The 13,356-nt window shown below is 35.4% G+C and overlaps 1 protein-coding gene across 1 annotated transcript in view; it reads left to right on the forward strand.

Moving 5' to 3' along the window:
- The window catches only part of Msp300 (Muscle-specific protein 300 kDa), a 105,154-nt gene that overhangs the window by 39,903 nt on the left and 51,895 nt on the right, over positions 1-13,356 (forward strand). The window contains 4 exon segments of the mRNA XM_068285573.1: positions 52-2,060; positions 2,062-2,835; positions 5,332-5,637; positions 7,445-7,596. Coding sequence (XP_068141674.1) covers positions 52-2,060; positions 2,062-2,835; positions 5,332-5,637; positions 7,445-7,596 — 3,241 coding nt within the window.

Genomic DNA, 13,356 nt, shown 5'->3' on the forward strand with positions numbered 1-13,356 from the left:
ATATATTTAGTGAAATTTGCGAAATAATTGTAAACTTTTTTTTTTTTTTAGTGGGTGATGAGGATACAGATTTGGATGAGAATATTGACAAACTGGAATCGGAATTGATGGATGCCATTGCCAAGAAGCAAGCTGGCCAAAACGTCATTGATGGCTATCGCCAGGGTATGCAAGATGTCCAAAATTGGTTCGATACTCTGATCAAGCGTATGGACGTTTTGGATCGCGGCTCTGGATTGAATTGTGCCCAGAAGATGGCCTCGATTAATGAAATCAAAAATGAATATGACCTGCAGGGACATCCTAAGATACAAGATCTTAAAGGCAAAGCTTCGCAGGTGGCTGAGGTAATAAGCAATTTAGATGGGCAACAGGTTGAAGAGCAAATGAAATCTCTTGATCGTCGATTTGCCGATCTTGGTAAGCGTATTGAACGCAAGGCTCAATTGCTGGATGTGACCAACAAGGGTGTCGATGGTGCCAAGGGTGAGATTGATCAATTACAAAATTGGGTCAAACAACAAATTGAGGAACTTCAGTCGCCAGCTGCATTGGGCTATACACCCAAGGACGCTGAGGTCAGACAACAGAAGATCAAGAGTTTGATGAAAGATGCCGAGGCCAAGCAATCGCTTGCTGATGTTCTTGAAAAGCGTATTGCGAATATGCAGCCAGAATTAGAGCCTGCCGAATATGCCCAATTGGAGTCGGCATTGCGCAATTTGAATACAGAGAATCGTAACTTATCTGGAGTCCTCAAGGCCGAACTTGATCGCGCTCTGGAGGCCAGCAAATATCGCAAGGCTCTTGAAAACGATTTGGATAAGGCACGTCAATGGTTGAAAACTAAAATCTCTGAAGTCCGTAAATTGCCAGTCTATCATCCTCTAACTTCAACGGAAATTGAAAAGAAAATCCAGGAGAATAAAAAGTACGACGATGAAGCCAAACAGTTTAATGATGGCCTTCTCAGTGATGTCCAGCGTCAAGCTGCAAATATTCTGAAGGATTGCGATGATGAAGCCAAGGCTAATTTGCAGAAAATTTTGGATGAAATCGCTGCCGACTATCAGACTCTGAAAGATGAAAGCGGTAAGAGAGGCAAGTCTTTGGATGATCTTCTCAAGGGCCGCCAAGCGTTTGAAGATTCCATGAAGAATATGTCAGATTGGTTGAACGAAATGGAGACAGCCACTGAGGGTGATTTGAGAACCACAAGTCTGCCTGTTCTGGAGGAGCAACTGGCCCGTTATAAAAATCTGCTGGATAAGGCGGAGACTCAAAATGGTCTGATTAACGATTTATCTGAACAAGGCAAGAGCATTCTTCCTACATTGAGTAATGCCGACAAACTGAAGCTTAACGATGACATCAAGAACCTTAAAGATCGCTATGGACGCATTAAGAATACAATTGAGGATCGCTACAACACTTTGGGAGATCATATCAAGAAATACAAAGATGCCAAGAGCAGGTTAAATGATTGCAGCCAATTCCTTGGCAACATTCAGCAGCGTCTACGTGAACTTAATCGACCAATTGGATCGAGAATAGAAGACGTTCAGGATCTGTTGGGTTCGTATGAGGGCATTCTCAAGGAACTAAAGGATAGCAAATCCAAAATGGGTGATATGCAAATGGATGATTTGCCCGAACTCCAGAGCATTCTAACTCAACAAGACGACATGATCAAAATGATTGAAGATCAGCTGGCTCATCTGCGACAGCTTCTTCTTCTTCGTGAGCAATTTATAGCCCTTATAAATGAAATTATTGCCTTCATCATGAAATACACCGATGTGATTATTGACATTGAGAACTCACCCGATAGTTTGGAGGATAAGATCAATAAATACGATGGTGTCATTGTCAAGATCCAGGAATGCGAAGGCCTCTTGGCTTCGGCCAATGACAAGGGCCAGAAGATTGCATCCGAGGGTAATGCCGCCGACAAAAATAGCATCACCGAACAACTGCAGTCCTTGAAAAATCAATTGCAGAATCTACGTAAAGCCGTCGAATCGCAGCGTCAGAAGCATCAACTTCAATTGGAATCGCACAAAAAAAATGGCTGCTGAGTTGAGTGAAATTCTCGATTGGTTGCATCAGCATGAAGGCCAAGCCAAGTCACGTCCCTTGCTCGACCGTGATCCTGAGTCTGTGGAACGTGAGCTGCAAAAGCATCAAAGTCTTAGCCAGGATATCAATTCCTATTTGGAGAAGTTCAACAAAATCAATGATGGCATTAAAACAGAAGTTGGATTGCCCAGCTCTCTTCTCGAAATGTTATCGGAAGGACGTTCGCTTGTCTCCTCGCTACCACATGAACTTGAGGATCGTGAGAAATATTTGAAAAATAATCGCGACTCTCGTCTCGAATATATGCAATTGGTGGCCAAATTCAATGATTGGGTCCATGAGGCCGAACTTCGTCTGCAGAATAGTCAGCATGGCATTGACTATGAGCATCTTGTCAACGATCTGGATGAGCACAAAATCTTCTTTGGCAATGAGGCTCCCATCCGCAATCTGGTGCACAAGCAAATCCAAGAGGCAGCTGATAAAATATGGTCATCCCTCAATAATTACGAACAGACGGAACTATCTGGCGAATTGGCTCAGTTCCAAAATAAGTTGGCCAACACCTTGGCCAATGCGAAAACTCAGCAAAGTGAACTGGAAAAAGAAGCTGAACGCTGGCGTGAATACCAACAATCAATTGAACGTGTCAAGGCCACCATTGAAAGGACGAAATTCAGTGATGAGCCTGTGCAAAACCTAGCTGGCTTGCACTTTAATATACAGAAACTATCCCATGCTATTGGTAATGTTCAGGTGAGTTGGAAATATGTACAGTTAAAGGATAATGCGGTCAAAAAGAGGTCTTTTAGATTGGTTTTTGAAAACAATTTTGTTTACTTTAGTTACATATAGTTAGAACTTGTTTTGGTTTTCTCAAAACTATGTTTTGAAATTAAGTTTTTTCGAAGTTTCTTCAAAAAGACAAAAGTAATTAGTCTGACATTTTTACACAGGTTCTGAAATATACTTTCTAAAACTTAAAACTCAATGGTTAGGACGGATTGTTTGTTGTAACTTAAATCAAATTCTTCGATTAATAAATTATAGTCAGTCTGTTATTAATTAAAATCAATTATAATAACTATTCTTGAATTATTCATAGAGTGTCTCTCTAGAGAGAAAGATATTTTCTTTCTAAAGATCATCTAAATGTGTAAATCCATATCTATTGTTATATCTCTCTACATCAGAAGTTCTAACTTGTTTTCGTTTGCAAAATTAGGCCTGTTTAAATTTTTTGGTTCGTTATTTGTGTATTCTAAAAATATAGATAATTTTGTTGTTTTTATGCATAATCCAGCTGGCAACTTGCAAAATTTAGTTAATGTGTTTCCCCAAAAGACCTGTTTTCCTTACGTTGTGGCACAACAGGCATATATACAGATGTACCTTTCCTGCCCACTTACCCCCATACCCACAGCTGATGAGATATTCCAATTGCCGGCCGGCAAATACTCATACCTGCATTTACCCAGTGTCATCAGCGGCTGCTCTCTTGTTTCACTCAGTTTCTCCTCTCTTTTTGTAGTTAGTTTAATACTCTCTGTTGTTCTCGTTCATGGCCCATTTGTTTACTTTCGTAAGCAGCGATTACCTTGAAACCTCATTAACAATTTCTGTGCACTCAACTTTTAACCTGAACTTATCAGTATTTGTCATTCGCTATAGTCCGTCTCGGGCGGCAATCAAACATTTTATACGAATTTAGTTTTTATAATTCCAAGCACAACTCACAAATAAAGCGGTCGGGAGGGGGAGGTATGAGGCGTCAGTAGGCATGACATGGTCGGTTTGGTCGCTTCGGCTCGGTTCCAAATCATAAACCAGCTGCTCTCGAATGACATCATCATCAGCAGCCATATATGTATTATGTTTGTTGTCGTATTGGGAGAGCAACCAGTTTCCATTAGGGTTGCAAACTACTTGACTAAAGTAACCAAGTTGTTCCTCAATGTGTTTTAAAGTAACTTTTTCGAAGGTCTTAATAAATCATACGAAAATATTTAATTTTATTCAGCCCTAGTTGGCAAAGACATGCTCTATGCCTCTCTTTGACTAGCTCTCTGGTTTAGATTCTCTTAGCTAATCACAGCTGTTTTTGTAGGGCATGTGCCGGTAAAGGAATTTGTTTCAAAATCTATTGACTAAGATTTGATTCACTTCGTTGTTGTTGTTCTTAGTAAGAGCACTGAAGTCTCTCAAGAGAGTCATAACCCTTCGTGCTGCCTACGACATCCACCCAAAAGCGGCTAGAAAAAACGTGTTTTTGTTTCATATATTGACCGGCTTTTTGGCGCTCTCAGTCTCTTTGTCTGGTCTCTTTTTTTTGGAATTACTCTCGGTTTTTTGGTGCCTACCGCTCTCTTACATTGTATTCTAACTCGTGCTTTGGTCGGTTCAGTTTTTTTTTTCACTTCTAGTTGAGAGCTTTATCTGAGCGGTTGCCAGCGTGTTTATTTTATATATATTGTCGATTTTCGCATATATATACATTATGTATATACATACTATATAGAGAGTGAAAAAATTGTGTTTTGTATATATATTTTTTTTGTTAAATTTGAATTACCCGTTTTGTTCGCTCGATTTCAATAAAGAAGATAGAAACAAATTTTTGCCATGTGCTTAATGAAACGCGTAAATTGAAAGAAAAAGCAAATAAACGAACGTTTACATTTATAGACAAGCAATCGTATAACGTCATCAGATAAAGAAACATCTATAAAACAAAAAACAACACAGAGAGAGAAAAAAAATAGAAATACTTGAAAGAGACATTGTATTTCAAAACGTTACAACAATTACCAAGTGCCACATAACGTGAGTGTTAAATGTATCTTACAGATACTTTTTCAATCAACAAGCAGGCCCTGCCCCGACCTTTAAAATTCTGCCATATGCCAAAGTTCAAATGGGATAAATACACAACAGTTTCAGCTTTATCGTTGAAAAGTATACACATAGATATATTATTTTTAATATAAATAACACACGCACACAGTTAAATCATTATAGAGTGGTAGAAAAATACTTGTATATACCGCAAAATATATTTTTATTACCGTATCTATATATTTTTACCTAAACAACAGCGTGTTACGTCACGAATTAGCAAGAACAACAAGAAAAAACCTCGACCAAAGCAATTGCAGTTTGCAAAGTCCGGTGCAAGTGAATTTTATATCATTGTGTTACCATTTGTGTTTCTTTTGTTGTTTTACGTTTTTGGTCCGTTGTCTCGTTTTACAGAGTCAGAGCAGCGACCTTACACTTGTCAATCAGCAGGCCCAATCGTTGATACGTCAAGCGGACTCGCGAAACCGTCAATTGATTGAACAGGATAACGCCAATTTGAATCGATTGTGGCAGGAATTGATACGTGGCTTGGAACAGCGTCGTGATAATCTCCAACAGTTGGCCGAACATTGGGACAGCTTCGAGAACAGCCTGCACGCCTGGGAGAAATCATTAGGTCGATTGGAAGACAAGTTCCGCAATGTCGACCCAATTGTAAGATCCCGACGTCATTTGGAAGATACAAAGAATGCCATTCAGGTGAGTTACAGTAAAACAGTCTTCATATGTATGTAAGATATACATATGAGATCATAATTTATATAGGCTTAATTAAAATTTCTAGCCAATTGAAATTTAAGTTCATTCATTTATTTTCCCCTTTATTACCCTTTGGGCTTTACGCTAGTTAAATATTTTTGACAGACTTACATACATAGCTGTCTCTAGATGTATTTACATATATATAGTCGGCAGATATTTTATATTTGTATGTAGACTTAAGCACATGCTCAAGTTCATGGTCACATTCATATCTAAACTGAGCTTGCGCTCTCTTGGATTTACTCTCTCTTTCTAACGTATCAACTGAACGATTGAGTGAGAGGCAAAGAAATAAAAAATTTGTAGCCAACAGGCGGCAGATACTGTTGCCGAATTCTCAAATTGTTTTTATACTCTCCAAGAGATGGGGTATGATGAATTAACAGTCGAATGTGTTTGTTTATACATCACGATTTTCTAGACTATCTTAACTATCAAAGTGAGATGTAAATATTATTTTAGTTTTAAACCGTTAGTTTATTATATATTTTGAATTTCATATGTGTACACATGACTCTCACTTCTTAAAGGGCATTCAAATGTCGGTATTACGGCTTAACCCACTGAATTTGGTTAATGATGTGATTGTGATGTTCAGCACGAAGTGCCATAAAACAACAGAATAGACAAAATTAAAAGTTAAAACCAATTTGTTGACTTTCGATTTCTATAGAGATGTAGGATAGTTACTCACTAAAACTACTTCTCGAAATTTAAAAAAAGACCTTAAAAGTATAAATATTTAAACTAAAATCTAGCCATTATTCATAGTCAATGTTTTAGTTACTAACTTAAAATGTGTGAAAAATGTAGCTGAATCAAAAAGACGGAAATTAAACATTTAGCACCAAGTATAATTACAGAATTTCTAGTGTTATAATGGCTAAATGCACTTGCAAATCTAAAAATTTCTAGTTTATTATATAATATATATGTATATATGTATCATTTGAAGCTATAAATAACTATTCTAAGCATATTCATTACTAAAACTGTTTAAAGCCTTCAATTTTTAATGTAATTTTAATGCTTTATTATTACTTATAGTCAAGCTTTTATTAATTATAGTAGTTTGAATATGTTTAACTACTACTAAGGTTGCCAACAGCCTTTTGTTTTGTACTTAATAATACAACTACAGTTAATCTCAAATGATTTGTTTTTGTTGTAATTTTTATCAACACGTATATCATAAACAATCATTTTTGATTTATTGAATAACAAAACAAAATATCTAACTTGTTATGCAAATCTAAGGTCTCATAACTTTGAAATATGCAGTCACATTATTTGTTTTGGCCATCTTTTAACATTAGTTAATTTTAATTGAAGCAATTTTGTAGCCATAAAAAGCTTCAATCTATATCTATTAACGATGTTGTCATCTATGTGTGTAAGTGCGATCATATAAGAATTGTACCATACCAAGATAAGCGACCAAAAGTAGCCCCAAACAAACTGGTAAAAAAGAATAGTAAAAAAAGAGTTTTACATTTCGTTTGTTTTTTCAAATGACGCCAACAAATGTATTTAACAAATATTTTTGGTGTCGACCTTCAAAGCTTTTGTTTGAGGCTTCAAACAGAAAACTGGAATTGAAATTAAGAAAACGGTCGTCGATGTGTACGATATATTGTCTGTTCACACAGTAAAAATAAACTATAGTATAGTTTTAAGTTATACTCTTTTTTTATAAACTCGTTTAAACTAATTATATTTGCACATTTTTTTGTTTATACATTAGGAACTGCGTGAAGAATCAAATCAACTTAAATCATCACATAAAGAAATCGAGGCGCTCTCAAAATCCATCCTCACATTCCTTGGGGAAGTACACAAACCCTCGGCGGAGGCCATACAGGCCAAAGTGGATAAGTTAGTTGAACAGCAAGCAAAGTGAGTAAAGCAAACCAATTATCTAATTACTACTATTTACTCAAAAATTTGTACAATTGTTTCCATGTTTAACTAAGCGTGACGTGATAGCAAAAACAAAACTTTCGATTTTTTTTCTTTTGTTGTTTTTGGGCTGATTTATCAAAACATTTTACGCCGGAAATTGAATTCAACTCTCTTAAAATTGCATACATTATCACTGGCTGTGTTTATTTAATGAAAATTAATGTGATTTGAATCGAATGTGGTTTCTGATTTGAATGAAACCCGTTTTGCCACCAAAACTGAACTTAACTAAAAAAAAAAAAAAAAAAAAACTTTCGTTGCGTTCTAAGATCTTCAAAGCTTTGCAAAATTACAGTGGTCTAGGAATGTGAAATTCCCTAAAAAAAAGATTAATAAACGGATATGTGGATACGAATTAATTTATAGAAGAGAGAGTTTACTTAATACATTTCAACAATTTTTTTTTAAGTCTTAAATTTAAAATTCTGTGTATAGAACTTTGCAATTCATTTTCTGTTCTAGAAAAAGTTGACCCTTTTTATTTTGAAAGTTAAATAAACCGTTTTTACTAAAAAGGCGGAGGGGGGTCTTTCAGAATAAAAGTCACACACTCCATTTTAAAGTTGACATCACCTGTCCCACTATTAAGTGTCTGGTTGAGCTGAGTATAGTTGAGCCTCTCTCTAGAAGAATCACATCTCGTAACTCTTGAAATGAAAATACTTATTAACTGACGTCAGACCAACTGTTACGCTTTGTTGTGTTGTGTGTTGTTATTATTGTTCTTACGTAAGCCTCAACCTTATACATTTTGGCGAGTTGTCTTGGCCCACACTCCCACTCCCCTCACGCACTTTGTTGGACATTAAGACATTAAGAGTTGAATATACATTTCCAAGAATAGAACATAAAAACCTAAAGAAAACGCACTTTGTGTTATACTAGACACACACCCAGAGACGGTATGTGGTTTATGGTCAGAAAGAAGTTAAGTTCTTTTATTTATAAATAAAGTTAGTTAGCTAGCTACCTGAACCTGAGCGACAGGGCAAGCCCCATTTCATTATTTAACTGTGCCAAAGGTTTTTTCTTTAGCCCTTATCATTTTGGCCCGATTGTTGTAGCCAGCCCCCCCACATCTACTCTACCTTTACTACATGTGACAATTTGAAATTTCCTATTGAGTTGCTATATTTTTCTTCTTGTGTGATAAGAAATCAAAGTCACATTCCTTAGCGGCTGCCGGCGCTTGTCAACGAAGAAGAATAACAACAAGCTCGAAGCGTGCCAATATGCCAATTGTGGGCCCTCTGTCAACATGTTGACAAGCAATTGAAAAACTCACCACGGGCACGAAGAGTCTTTTTGTGTGTGGTCGACAATGATCACGTAAACACTTTCGTCTTGGGTTGAGGGGGGAAATGCTGAAAATATTTTCTTAATGCTGCAGCACTGACACAGTTTTCCCTTCTCGTCTTCAAATCCCCAATGAAGAGAAGCATGTGTGTGTTATAAAATTTTTTTTTTTAAAGCATTGTTAATTTATTTTCTTTTATTTTTATATGCGACTCTTCTGCATATGTGTATTAATATATATATTTATATATATATATACATGTAGGTGTATATATAAATTTTGTTTTCTTTGGCTACTGTTTTTTTTTTTTTTTTTTTTTTTGACATGCCGCCGACAACGACCCGGCGTGTTATTTGTTGTTGTTAATGGTCTGGTTTTCCGGCATGTTGTTGTAGAGGATGAAATGAGAGCAACAGCTGTTTAATTCCCTTTTTGGAGATCTTTCAAAAAAGGTCGCAAACATACGTCAAACATAAAGATCTTTTCACTATTGACCAAGTGACGGCGATATGACTGATGGGGATAATAAGGAGATAGTAATCTATGTGTATTTCAAGTTTCAAGTATGAATCGACTTATTAAAAGTTACAAAAATGAATCACATTCTCGTAAACTTAAAACAAATGTACAAATATGAAAAATTCGAAACCAGTTGATAAATTTATCTGATATTTTATAATAATATTCTCAATTTTTCTCAATGAAACTAATTTTATACTTAGCATAAGCGATATTTTTAATAAATTTGATGTCATTAAACTTTTTAGAGGTCAAAACTAAGTTTTTATACCCTTGCAGAGGGTATTATAAAATTGGTCAGATGTTTGTAACGCACAGAAGGAGACGTTTCCGACCCCATAAAGTATATATATTCTTGATCAGCATGAGAAGCTAAGTCGATATAGCCATGTCCGTCTGTCCGTCTGTCCGTCTGTCCGTCGGTGCGTACGCGTTTTACTCAGCCATCTTAAGAGCTATCGGGATGAAATTTTTTTTGGGAGCTTTTTTTTACCCGGGTGAGATAAAGTATGAAAATCTTTGGGATCGGACTACTATATCATATAGCTCTGGAACAAAAATTTTTGCAAAAATTGGAGTATCCCCATGAAATTTACCAATATAATAGAATTTGATATAAAATCTCAGATCCCAAAATTTGACCCTGATCGGATAAATAGAACACAAGTTACAGTCTATATAAATCGGTTCAATCGCTGCCGGCAGCTCTGCTTGCTGCCTACTACGTCATCATCAAATCAACAGAGCACATGCATACACACACAGACGCAACGCTACATAAACTGTATGTGTATGCGTGCGTTGCTTTGCTTAGGGAATGAGGGAAGAAGAAGAACAAATTGTACATAGTATGAAGAGTAAAATTGTTTTGTTTGTATATTAATGAATTGAGTTGCAGAAAACAAATTTTGAACATGTGAAATTATTATTGTCAAGGACTGCAAGGGTATATAAACTTCGGCATAGCCGAATTTAACTTCTTTGATATTTGAATGTGAGATTGGTTAAAAACTTTTTCATAAACCAACATTTTGCTTTGTTGGGTTTTAATATTATAATCAAATGTCATTCTTGACCCAAACGTATGAAATGAAACAAAGAAAAGTTTTACCAAATTGACATTAATCATTGACTTTTTGAGATAAAGCCGAATCGAAACAGCGGAATTAACTACTCAAACTACTTTCTTTTGCTAAATATGCTGCTGTCTCAATTTTGTAAATTTTCACTCTGTCATCAGTGTTTCCTCAAAATTAATTACAGCATTAATTGCCTGTGACATTATTGAATGCTTTTCTATAGACTGTTTCAATCAAAATTTGTTGATCCCACACCCAAATGCTGATCTGCATTAAATGAACATGGTTTCCTTTTATTGCCTTGAGCCCATTGAACACTTTTGGAAACTATGCCATCATCATCATCATTGGCAAGGAATGATCTAATATATTCTGTTATGCATTTGTCATCGTTAATTATACAACAAACCGAAATTTTGTATATTATAGATATCTTCTTTAACTGCGTCGCAAAAAAATATATATACATATATGTATATATCGACTTATAATATCTATGCAATTTCATTTCGTTGTTCACTTGAGATTTATTTTTCGGACACATGCAAAAATCTAATCAAGAAACCCCAAAAACCGACATTAAAATTTGCGTAAGCCTTTTCGGTCGTGTCGGGATTTAATAATTTATTTATAAATATTGAGGAAAGATAACAATTAACTTTATTAGCGAAAAAATAACAAAATAATAATAATTTTGTAAACAAAACAAGAACGAAAAGTAAAATTAGACTGACTTCATCACGAGTGTGAGAAACAGGAAAAGAAAAAAAAAAAAAAATACAATTCTGCCAAATCGAAAAGTATCTCAAGTGCCAAGAATCTTATCAGCTAATAAACCACAAATTGAAACCAAATTTTTGTCTGCCCATTTTCTCTGTCAGACATGTGTTTTAACATTTGCATTGCCCATTTGTCATCTTGTTGTCACTCTTTTGTATTGTTTAAACAAAAAGACAGCATCGAAAGCAATAATAATAACAACATATATAACGAGAAATTGTTGCCCAAATGAGGTAATCGCGTAATTATAAATTTATTTTGCTACCGTCAACAGAGAGTTCCATTTAACAACAACAGAGGCGGCGGCGCCACTGTTAACTCACTGTTACTCTCTGCTGCCCCCCACACATATACTTTCTCTCTGTCTATCTCTCCCGTCTCTCTTTTTATAAGAATTTCTTTATCTCACTCTCTTGTTTCATTGTCATTCTGTTTCAGTTGCTCTCATTAGCAAATTTATAGCCGGCTTTTTGCATTATACTCGTATTTCTTATCGAAACCGGCGAAATGGTTTGTAAGTTTTATCAATATCAAGTGGAAATCGGTCATACGGTTTATATATTATATGCATTTTTAATTGAAAAAGGGGATTTTCAAACTTGCATTTCTCTCAGATGAAGTCATATTTCTGTATTCATATGTATGTGGCAGTTGCCAATGCTGTTAATAAGCAAAGCAAATTTCGGCACAGATTTTCAATGCCAAATGTGTGTATAGATATATAATAATAATTTTTAGTATTTCTCGCCTTTTCATTGCTTTTCATTGTGTACCCTAGCAACCAAAAGAGGGATAAAGAGGGGGTATATTATATTATTTTGTCAAGAGACAACAATATACGCTTATTAAAGTCTGTCGATCTGTATTCTTTGTCTATAAAATAAAGATCAGATTATACAACTCTTGTTTATTGAACCTTATCATTATATTGACAAAGTATTCAGTTAAAAAGTGGTATGTTTTGTTAAATAAAAAGTGATTTTAAAAAAAGGCCCATTGCATTGAGGCAACGATAATTGCAATGTATGATGGAAACTACAAAATATTTGCATGTAGTGTAGCTCTCTTTCTCTGGTATTTGTTTGTTTCTATCTATCTATCGTATCTGTCTGCCTGTTTGCCTCTGTGGTGAATTAATGTACACGTTCTTTTATTTCCGTCTCATGCCTGCTTACCTATCCGTTCGTTCGGTAGTTTTTTCGCTCGCTCGCGTGCGTCGCTGTTAACGATCGACACGACGAACATTTTTTTGGCAACTTTTTGCGGCCGGAATATCTTTTCAGTATTCAGTTTTTATTTAGAGTTAGTTGGAAGCGGACGTGTTTCTTGATAAACTGGATGGCTGGAAACAATCAAGAGAGAGAACAAAATATATAACGAACGACCGCAAGCGACCGCAAAAGAAATATACATATAGGCTATATATATATATATTTAAAATCAAATTAATTAGGCAAAGAAAATTAGTTAAACTATAGAGAAGCAGCAAAAATACTATACACAAGAGACCAAGAAAAGCGAGATAACTAGAGAAGTATACCAGAAAAAACAAACTCTAAAAGTTTGCCGAACTAATTTAAATAATATTTTTATTTCTTTCTTAATTTTTATTCTCAAGCCAGGTGAAAGAGAAAGAGGGGAAAAAAGAGAAACGCCGATTTGTGGATTACCAGGCGTATACTTGATATTCAAAAAGTTTGCCAAAATTTCTATTGCGTTTGAGAAATTTTAATAGTAAACCAAAAGAAAAGTCGGGTTTTTTTTTGTGTAAGCACACATCTGCCTCCTGTAGGAGGTGGGATTGTTGTGGCTTTGACAACGACAGAGGAGACAGTTAAATTGCTAAAAGAAACTCCAGACTCATTTCTAAGTGTCCGTGTCGTCGAAAGCAAGAGGTGATTGTAAGATTTAAAACTTTTTTTTTGGGTAATGTTAAGGCCCTGATTAAGTCATCGCAAAAGGCAATATGCAAAATAGCAAAAACAGAAACAAAAAAAAAACAACAAAAATACAACTCTC

The sequence above is a fragment of the Drosophila tropicalis genome, unplaced genomic scaffold (assembly GCF_018151085.1).
Source record: "Drosophila tropicalis isolate 14030-0801.00 unplaced genomic scaffold, ASM1815108v1 contig_413, whole genome shotgun sequence".
NCBI lineage: Eukaryota > Metazoa > Arthropoda > Insecta > Diptera > Drosophilidae > Drosophila > Drosophila tropicalis.